This window comes from Echinops telfairi, unplaced genomic scaffold (genome assembly GCF_000313985.2).
Source record: "Echinops telfairi isolate 266 unplaced genomic scaffold, ASM31398v2 ScPeMD7_7469;HRSCAF=8507_1, whole genome shotgun sequence".
NCBI classification, from domain to species: domain Eukaryota; kingdom Metazoa; phylum Chordata; class Mammalia; order Afrosoricida; family Tenrecidae; genus Echinops; species Echinops telfairi.
In genome coordinates this window covers 107,083,499-107,094,119 of record NW_022111373.1, presented here as the reverse complement: position 1 = coordinate 107,094,119, position 10,621 = coordinate 107,083,499, and the positions used below count along the sequence as shown (strand labels likewise).

General features: G+C 40.2%; 1 protein-coding gene across 1 annotated transcript; it reads right to left on the bottom strand.

Moving 5' to 3' along the window:
- Positions 1-1,591: 1,591 nt before the first annotated feature.
- CCL28 (C-C motif chemokine ligand 28) lies at positions 1,592-8,110 on the bottom strand. Its single transcript, XM_045285246.1, has 2 exons — positions 8,103-8,110; positions 1,592-2,171 (listed from the first exon to the last, which is right to left on the bottom strand). The coding sequence occupies exons 1-2, from the start codon at positions 8,108-8,110 to the stop codon at positions 1,988-1,990; spliced, it is 192 nt and encodes a 63-aa protein (XP_045141181.1). The 3' UTR covers positions 1,592-1,987.
- Between the last annotated feature and the right edge of the window lie 2,511 nt (positions 8,111-10,621).

The window sequence follows — 10,621 nt, the reverse complement described above, 5'->3', positions numbered from 1 at the left end:
GAGCTTCAATATTGAAGATTTCTAAGGGCAAAATATTGAATTATACGTGAAGCATCAAAAGACGGAATATACAGATTCACTATATCAAAAGGAACTGGTTAACGATGAACCATTTCAAAAGATTGCACATGATGAGGAACCAAGGGTACTAAAGGAAAAATTCCAAGCTGCACTTAGGGAATTAGGAAAAAACAAGGCTTCAGGAACTGATGGAATACCAACGGAAATATTTCCACAAGCTACATGGTATTGGAAGCATTCACTAGTCTATTTCAAGAAATGTGGAAGAAGGCTATCTGGTCAAGTGACTAAAAGATATCCATATTTGTGCCCATTTTAAAGAAAGGCAACCCAAAACAATGTAGAAATTATTAAGCAATGTCAATACTATAAGATGGAAGTTGAAAACAATTAAAAAATGGCTGCAGCAGCACATCAACAGAGAGCTGCAAGAAATTCAAGCTGTGGGTTCAGAAGAGGTCACGAAATGAGAGATATCATTATTCATGTAAGATGGGTCAGAGAATGTCCCATTAAATACAAGAATATGTTTACTTCAATTTAACTGTCTATGCAAAGTCATTTGATTGTGTGAATCATAGCAAACGGTGAATAACATTGAGAAGAATGGCAATTCCAAAATCCTCAATTGTGTCCATGTGCAAGCTGATCAAGAGGCAGTCATTTGAACAGAGCAAGGGAACACTGCCTGGTTTAAAATCAGGACAGGTGTGTGCCAGGGCTGTACCCTTCCACCGTATTTATTCAATCTGTGTACTGAGAAGATAATCTGAGAAGTTAGACTCTGTGAAGGAGAATTTGGCATCAGGAATGGAAGAAAGCCCATAACAACCTGCAATACACAGGTGACACAATCTTGCTTGCTGAACGTGAGGAGGACTTGAAGTGCTTACTGAGGGTGATCAAAGGTGGGCTCAAGATCAAAGATGGGTTACAACTCAATGTAAAGAAAACAAAACGTCTTCAAAACTGAACCAATCAGTAACATCATGGTAAATGGATGACAAAAGTTTGAAGTTGCCAAGAATTTCACTTTACTTAGATTCACAATCAACACCCATGGAAGCAGCCATCAAAAAAAATCAAATGATGTACCTCACTGGGCAAAGCTGGTGCACAAAGTGTTAAATTAAAAAAAAAATCGAATCTGTAAACTCTCACCTAATTTACAAGAAAAAGTCTTTTAAAGGATGAAATTAATTTTCATGTTAAAGCCTGTTTAATCCAATTTAGCCTCCAAGTATCATTTCGACATTTAAAATATTTAAAATTAGGAATGAAAAACAACAACAAAATGTTAAAGAACAGTGATGTCCTTTGAGGAATAAGATGCATCCAACCAAAGTACTGTATACAGGTTGATTGGTTCCTGGCTTGATTAAAAACAACAACAATAAATATAAAATGCTTTGGGAACAGTTGGGGAAATTTTAATATGGTTTCCATGTTTATTTGATAAAATTGTTAGTTTTTATTTGTAAAACTGGTAATATAACTATCTAGGGCAAGGCCCTAGTTCTTCTGGGATGGCAGCTTAGAGCATAACTAAAAAGAACATATAGGTGGAGTGTCATGGAGTCTGCAACCTATTCTCAAATTATTGAAAAAACAATGTGGCAAAGTCTTAATAATGAATGATCTAGAGAAGTTATATGGGTACTCATCGTACCATTTTTCAACTTCTCTGTAGTTCATGGGGGGGCATTCATAATAAAAAGCTGAAGAAATTATATCAGTATATTATCTTCTAAAGTACTATCTAAAGATTCTTTATCCATTTTGTTTCAAAGTTGTATCTATTATTATAGTTATATGGGTCTACTACAGCACAGTTCCTTTAAAAGAAAGCAGTTTTTTGCTTTGCCCTGTTGGATTGCAGTAAGTAACATTACAAATGGAAAGTTTATAGTCACCCAGGGCTAAGTTTACTTCAGGAACCACCACTGCAGACGAATCTGTAAGCTCTCTAATAAGGCGTCTTATGGCCGTGTGCTTCGTGTTTCTCCTGTTTCCTGCTCTTCTTGCTGTGGTGACTCTTCTTAAGGCAAATGTTGCCTTTGGAATTTCTCTTGGCTGCTTGTGCTTTCATCCAATGCTTAATCATATGACCGTGTGGGCTGACACAGACTCTTCTGCGCTTGACATGAAGACTGACAAAAGAGGGAAGAAAACATTACCGAGAGAACACACAAATGCAAAAAAGCCTAATGCTCACAGGCGGCCTCCCCTTTTGGACTTAGAGACTGAATCCTAAAGCCGAGCACCATATGGTTAACATTTGACCTGACATGCAGTGCTGCCTGAAGTTCCTTAGACATCAACAAAAAGGAGGAGAAGGGGCAGGAAGACGAAAAGGAAAAGAGGAGGAAGAGGAGGGAGCAGAAGGGAAGAGGGAGATGGAGCCAGGGGAGAAAGACAAAGAGAAAGAGGAGGAGGAAGAGTACGACAGTCTGCATCTTTGGCTTGTACTGTGCTCTTTGGTTTGGCTTGTCCATGTTAGGCTGTATCTCAGAGGTGTCATGTCATTGGAGGTCACCCTCTTGAAGTTGTGTTATATGGTTTTTTATGTATGAAACCCAGGATTGATGAACCTATAGAGGCAGCAAGTAGAATAAGGGTTGGGGGGAAGGGAGTTCAAAGGTGGAAGGGTGGTGAAGGGGAGACAATGTCAAAGAATCCATATAGAAAAAGAATGTTTGGAAACTGATTGTGGCAGCAATTGTACAATTACGTCCAATGTGTTTGAACTATGGAATGATATATGTTAATAATAAAAATAATAATAATACGGGGTGGGGTGGGGAGATGGAGAAAAACAAGAAAGAGGAGGAGGAAGAGGGAGAAGAAGAAAAAGAAGAATCAAGTGAAAATAATTCTCTTCCCTGACCCCAAGTTCCAGTCAACAAGATAAATTGAATCCTTACTACCATGTTAAATATATCCTCCTTCGCAAAGTTTTCCCAGATTCTCAGCTAAATACCCTCTTGTCTCCATTAAGCCTTAATGGTGCTGGTTACCTCTTCTTTTTTTAATATTATTAATCATTCTATTGAGAACATTCCATAGTTACATCAAGCAGTAATGTACAATTGCTACCACAATCACTTTCAAACCATTTTCTTTCTTCTTGAACTCCTTGATATCAGGTCCCTTTTATCCCTCCCCCCGCCTCCCACCAACCAGGAATCCTTATTATTATTTTATAATAGGTTTTTTGCCATATCTTACACAATCCAATATATCTATTCACACATAATTCTGTTGTTTGAGCCCATCAAGTGGGGTATGCAGTCATTAATGCTATCAGCTCCCTATTTCTCCCCCCCCCACCCCTTTCTCATGACCTTTCTTAGCTAAAGAACTAGAAGATAGTTATGAGGTTCATCAGTCTATACTGCACCCTGGATTTATCATCTTCCCTGTGGCCCTTCTGAGTGGGACTGTTCAATAATTTTACAGGTGGGTTTTGGGTCTCCACAAAATCCTCACGCCTTCACATTGATTTCATTGCTTGTTTTTGAACTGCTAATACCTCTTCTCGTCAACACCTCATGAATCACCTGGGCTGGTGTGCTTCTTCCGTATGGGCTTTGTCGCTTTCCTGTTAGATGGCTGCTTGTTCAACTACAAGCCTTTAAGAACCCAGACACTTTTAATAGCCAAGCACCATTAGCTTTCTTCACCACATTTGCTTATGCACCCATCTTCAGCAATCATGTCAGGGAGGTGAGTATCATACATTGACATATTATTAGAAGAAACCCTTCTTGTACTGAGGTAAGATTTAAGTAGGGACCCAAAGTGCTAGCTACCTCTCTTAACACTTAGTTTATTCTGTCTTTTGAGTACTTGTCTCATCCTTTCTACTGGAATTTTGCTCCTAAAAGGAGGAATGGTCTGGAAATGTCTTGAGAAGGCTTTTTCCACTGTAGAAGTTCCATAAATATAGTTATAGAAATTCCATAAATGTAGATATAAAGAGGCAATGGTTCAAAATAATGATAGTTTAATTTTCAACAAAACAATCAATTAAATCATTCCATTTGCAAGACATTCTCTTAACACTTACTAAGATCTCTACCGTATCTTACTTACTGATGAAGATCTAAGACTACAGAGGCTTTAATATGGATTACACCTCAATGTAAGGAAACATAAATCCTCAAAGCTGGACCAATAGAAAACATGATGGTAAATGGAGAAAAGATTGAAGTTGTCAAGGGTTGGATCCCCAATCAATGCTCATGGAAGCAATAGTCAAGGAATCAAATAACATATTGAATTGATCCATTATGCTGCACAAGACCTTTTTAAAGAGCCTTGAAGAGCAAGGGTGTCACTTTATGGAACAAAATATGCTTCATATAATCCATAGCCTTTTCATATGCCTCATTTTCATGTGAACTCTGGACAATGAATAAGGAATAGGGAAACGTCTTTGTACCGCGGTATTGGTGAAAAATATTGGCAATACCGTAGACTGTCAGAAGAATAAGCAAATCTGTCTTGGAGAAGGTACAGCTAGAATGCTCCTTAGAAGCAAGAATGGAGAGTCTTCGTCTCATGTACTTTGAACGTAACACCAGGAGGGAGAAGTCCCTAGAGAAGGACTTCATGTTTGATAAAGAGTCCGAGTAAAAGTGGAAGATCCTCTTTTAGATGGATTGATGCAGTGCTGCAACAAGGGGCTCAAAATCCCAAACCCAGACTCACTGCCACTGAGTCAATTCTGACTCTATAGGCCAGGCTTGAGACTGTAACTCTTTATGTAGTAGAAAGCTTCATCTTTCTCCTACAAAGGAACTGGTGGTTTTAAACTGCTAATCTCATTGCCAGCAGCCCAGCACATAACTACTATCTCATTGTTAGCAACCCAGCACATAATCTCATTGTTAGCAGCTAATCTCATTGTCAGCAGCCCAGCACATAATCTCATTGTTAGCAGCTAATCTCATTGTCAGCAGCCCAGCACATAACTACTATGCCACCAGGACTCCTGCCAATGGGCTCAATCATAACAATAATTGTGAGGGTGGGACAAGACCACCACAGCATCACTATGGATCGGGACAGACTTAATGGCACCTAGCAATAACATATCACATTTTCTAATTGGTTTTCATTTTCATTTGGGAAGGCAGGATCATAGAGCAGCATTAGCAGTTGCTGGTCATTAGAAGAATTTCTTGTCATAGTAGGTATCCTGGGTTTTAACTCCCCATCAGGCACTCACTCATCGCCATCAAGTCAATTCCAACACATAGCAGCCTAATAGGACATAGTGGAATTTCCCCTGTGGGTTTCTGAGACTATAAGTTTTTATGGGAGTAGAAAGCCTCATCTTTCTTCCATGGATCAGCTAGTGTTTTTGAGCTACAGGGCAGGCCGTTAGCAGCCCAATGTGTAATCCGCTCCAACAGAGGTCAGCATGCTTTTGAGATAGAAAAGTCAATCCTGTCCCTCACAACAATTAAAAAATCATTGGAGAGCCATAAACATATTTTTTTACAAAGAAATGAAATCCCTGTTACTTGAAAAAGATCCTTTAAATTTTTTATAAATGAAACTATGATAGTGTTATTTTCATTTTCAATTTTACTTCAGAGCCCTGTGCATATTGAAAGAGCCCCATCTGCCTTGAGAGCCCCACCTGCACCAAACTCTCAGGGCTCCTCATCAGGCCCTCTCTCATCCCGACAAGGTTATGGGGGAGAGTTTTGACTCCTGAGAAACCGTTAGACTGACCACTTGATTCCTTCTGCACACACGGGTGGCTCAAGACCGCCTGATAGCCACAGAGGGGTGATCCTGTCAAAGAGACTAGAACTCTGATGGTCCCATGAACTCTGTTCCACTAAACACAACAGCCCTTCACAACCACTTTTGCAAAAACACTGAAGTCTCCCACATGATTTAATTGAACAACCCCACATTTTCCTCCAATGGATAAAATCTATGCCATTCAAGGCATCTCGGGCCTGAGCCCAAGATAAACAACTTTGCATTATATTTCATCACAGAAGCAGCTCTTCAATGAAGTTACTGTAGAGAGATTCAAACAAGGAAGCTGCTGTCATGCATCAGAAATTACAAGGACCATTTATACGGTGTGAAACAAGGGGTCTGTTTCTCAGCAGAAGGAAACCAATAAGAAATCTAGTGAGTTCACTGTGAGTTAATGTATAATAATTAGCTGTGATTGTGTATAGATGCTATTGGGAATTCAGTCTTAACCATGTTTGCCGAATACAGAAAAATTTCCTTAAATTCTAAAATGTAAGGGATAAAGATGCATGCTCTGCAGGGAAACAATTTGAAAGAGAGCCTGTCTGTGATGTTGGATGTCAGGAAACAGGACAACAAGGAGGAGGAAAGTATTGCTTGTGATTAAAAAATCCCACATAGTCAATAATCATGTTGAGACCCGGATCAGAAATGCTCTGCAGTTTTCAGCTTTCTTAGAAGCACAGAGATGTTGATTTATAAACTGGCCCTTGAATAAGTATTGTTAGGTTCATGTAATCTGTTTTATAAACAACAAACTCATTGCCATTGAGCCGATTCCGACTCCCAGGGACCCTCTAGGACAGGATAGAACTGCCCCTGTGGTTTCTGAGACGGTCACTCTACAGGACCAGAAAGCCTCATCTTTCTCCTGGGTTGGCTTTATAGTTTACCTTTCATTAAAATGGAGTCGTTTTTTAAAATGAACACTTACGTCTCTGCTTATTTTCCCTTATCAAAGTGAGGAGGCCTTGGGTCATTTCTGTTCCTATACATTTTAGTTCACTACTTTCTGGTTTATTGTGAAGAAACTTTTTTGAAAATCCTGTTATCCATAGTGTTTCCTTCTTCGTCCTCGGAATCTGTCTCGTCATCTTAGACACACGGGAACGTCCACTGGCGCTCTCCCTGTGTCTCCGTGGGAGTCCACAGGAGCCCTGACAAGGCCTGAGGACTTTTTTATTCCGAGGGGACCCATGCCAGTGATGTGAGAAGAATTGAGACGACTTGAGGAGTGTTTCTGAGAGTAGGCAGGGCAACTTCAGGCAGATGTAGCTCAGCTATGCCAACCTGACACAGGCATGCAGATGCTTCCAGTAACTGTGAGCATTGTCTATCCATGAAGAAGCTATGACTTTTCACTATTATCAGACTGTTGTAAGGCGCTGGTAAGTTCGTTTCAACTCATAGCGACCCTATGTACAACTGAACAGAACACTGCCCAGTCCTGGGCCTTCCTCAAAATCACCACTACGTTTGAGCCCACTGTTGGCACCCTTAAGTTGTTGCAGCCACTAAATCAAGATTTCCCATTGAAGATTTCCCTCTTGATCACTACCAAGCACGATAGTCTTCTCCAGAGACGGGTCCCTCCAGTAATCCGTGCAAAGCGTGTGAAATGAAGTCTCTCAGTCATGGCTTCTAAGGCGCATTCTGGCAATTCTTCTCTCCGCACAGATATGTTCACTCTTCCGGCAGTTCAAGGCAAGTTTACATTCTTCACCGTCACCGTACTTCAAAGGCATCCAGCCTTCTCCTGTCTTCCTTCTAGCTTTTCAGGCATAGCAATAGACTTAAAATGCCGTCGCGTGGATCAGGCGTAACGTTAGTCTTCAAAGAGACATGCTTACTCTTGGACACTTTTTTAAAAAAAATCATTTCATTGGGGGCTCATACAGCTCTTTTCAAAAAATCATTTCATTGGGAGCTCGTACAACTCTTACAATCCATACATGCATCCCTTGTATCAAGCACATTTGTACATTTGTTGCCCTCATCATTCTCAAAACATTTGCTTTCTATTTGAGCCCTTGGTATCAGTTCCTCATTTTTCCCCTCCCTCATTAACCCCTGATAATTTATAAATTATTATTATTTTGTCATGTCTTACACTGTGTGATGTCTCCCTTCACCCACTTTTCTGTTGTCCATTCCCCAGGGAGGGAGTTATATGCAGATCCTAGTGATCAGTTCCCCCTTTTCCCCACATCTTCTCCTTCCTCTCCTGGTATCGCTACTCTCATTATTGGCCCTGAGGGGTTTATCTGTCCTTGATTCCCTGTGTTTCCAGCTCTTACCTGTACATCCTCTATTCTAGTCAGATTTGTAAGGTAGAATCGCGGTCATGATAGTGGTGGGGAGGAAGCATTCAAGAACTAGAGAAAAATTTTATGTTTCATCAGTATTATACTGCACCCTGACTAGCTTGTCTCCTCCCCAAGACCCTTCTGTAAGGGGATGTCCAGTTGCCTACAGATGGGCTCTGGGTCTCTTTACTCTGCACTCCCCCTCATACACAATGATATGATTTTTTTTCTTTGATGCCTGATACCTGATCCTATCAAAACCTTGTGATCACACAGGCTGGTATGCTTCTTCCACGTGGGCTTTGTTGCTTCTGAACTAGATGGCTGCTTGTTTATCTTCAAGCCTTTAAGACCCCAGATGCTATATCTTTTGATAACTGGACACCATCAGCTTTCTTCATATTTGCTTATGCACCACTTTGTCTTCAGCCATCATGCCAGGAAGGTGAACATCATGGAATGCCAGGTTAATAGAACAAAGTGTTCTTGCATTGAGGGAGTACTTGAGTAGAGGCCCAATGTCCATCTGCTACCTTAATACTAAGCCTATAAATATATGCACATAGATCTATTTTCTCATCATCATATATAAATATATTTACATAGGAACATGCCTGGATTTAGACCTCTATAAATGCCTTTGCTTCCTAGTTATCTACTCTATTTCCCTTTACTTTCTTCTTGTTGGACACTCTTAAGTTGTTGCTTATTTGTTTGTTTGTTTGTTTTTCAAGCAGATTTGCCCAATGCACCACAGTTGGATTTTTTTATTGCTGTTTCCAATGAACAGATTGTAGATCAAAGTAAAATGAAATCCTTGACAACTTCTATTTTTCTCCACTTAATATAACATTATTTATTAGTACAGTTGTGAAGATTTTTGTTTTATTTATGTTGTGATGTAATCTACATTCATACTGAAGACTATAGTCTTGGATCTTCATCCATAAGTGCTCCAAGCCCTCTTCACTTGCAGCAAGCAAGTTTGTGTGATATGCATGTCATGTTTCTTAATGAGTCTTCCTCCACTCCTGATGCTACGTTCTTTATATAGTCCAGCTTCTAGGACTATTTGCTTAACATTCAGATTAAATAAGCATGGTGTAAGTACACAATCTTAAAGCATACATTTCCTGACTTTAAGTCAAACAGTATCTTTCTGTTCTTTTTGTATGATGCCTCTTGGTCTATGTACAGGTTCTACATGAGCACAAAACTATTAATGCTATATAAAAGACTTATAGAAATGGAACTGTGTGTGCACTAGGGAGTTTTCCCAAAGAATATGGGCATCCCTTCGAAGGCACCTCATCAGTTTTATCATCCTCAAATTGCTTCAGGTTGCCTCGTTCACAATTACCAGTCCACCTACGTCCATGGATATGCAGCAGGTTTGCTTGGATTCAGGAGAGGCTAAGAGTTCGTATTCTCCTTCCTCCCACATCGACACCAATGTTGACAAAATGTTTGCACCAGGAATTGTCTCCATCCCCAGCCACCCAGCTGACTGGGGTCTCTAAACTTTGTTAGAGATCAGATACTTCTGAGGATCTTATAGAACCTTTTGTATTGTTTACTCTAGAAAAAATGATTACAACTTCCAAGCTTGAAACAAATGTATCCATGGGGTTTTCATACACCCTCTTCTGAACTCCTAAGAACCCTTATTTTAGAGTCCTCTTAAATGGAACAACGTGTATGACATCTCATAGAATAGTCTGCAGAACCCAATTGGATAAGGAGTCCCCTGGAGCCTCCCGGAGCACGTGGTCTGTTTTGCCACTCTGGCATTCCCAGCACACAGCAGGGTGGTTGGGAAATAGTTGTTGATTAAGAAACATTGATTGAATTAATTTAATTAATAAACAAGGCTCCCTAATAACTTCAGGGAGATCAGGCATAGGCAATACAGGATTTATTTGACACCCAAAGAAAGAGGCAGCAACTGTTAAGTGTTATAATCAGGACACTGTGGAGATGTCCAATATGATTTGAAGGTGCCCAATGAAATGGGGCTTTTGGAGAGGATTTTATGATTAGTCTCAATCATTTTTTAGAGATCTTAGAGGTATACGGTGTTCTGAACTGAGATACCTGGCTTCCCATCCTATTCCTATCACTCTTTAGCTGTGACATGAGGTGAGCTATGTGGTCTTTCAGTGCCAGCTTTCTCCTATGAGGCACAGGGATCGTTTCCACTAATTTTAGAGAATTTTTGCCAGAATTAAATGATTTGTTAAATGAAAATGAACTCCAGATTTTAAAGCCTCAATGGAGCTGGGAGAGGGGTGGGGACATCCACAACCAGCCAACATCGGAATCCAATGCAGGGAGGGTTGAATGGACCCCTTGTGGCAAGTGCAGGCATTCCTACATCTCTTTTGAGGCTTACAGGGAGGGGGGGGGCGTTAAAAAATGGAATTAAAGACAATAAAAGTTTTCCACAAACTTTTTGAAGCCCCCCCACCCCCATAACATGCTCCTGATTTTTAAAAAATCACAGAAAAAAA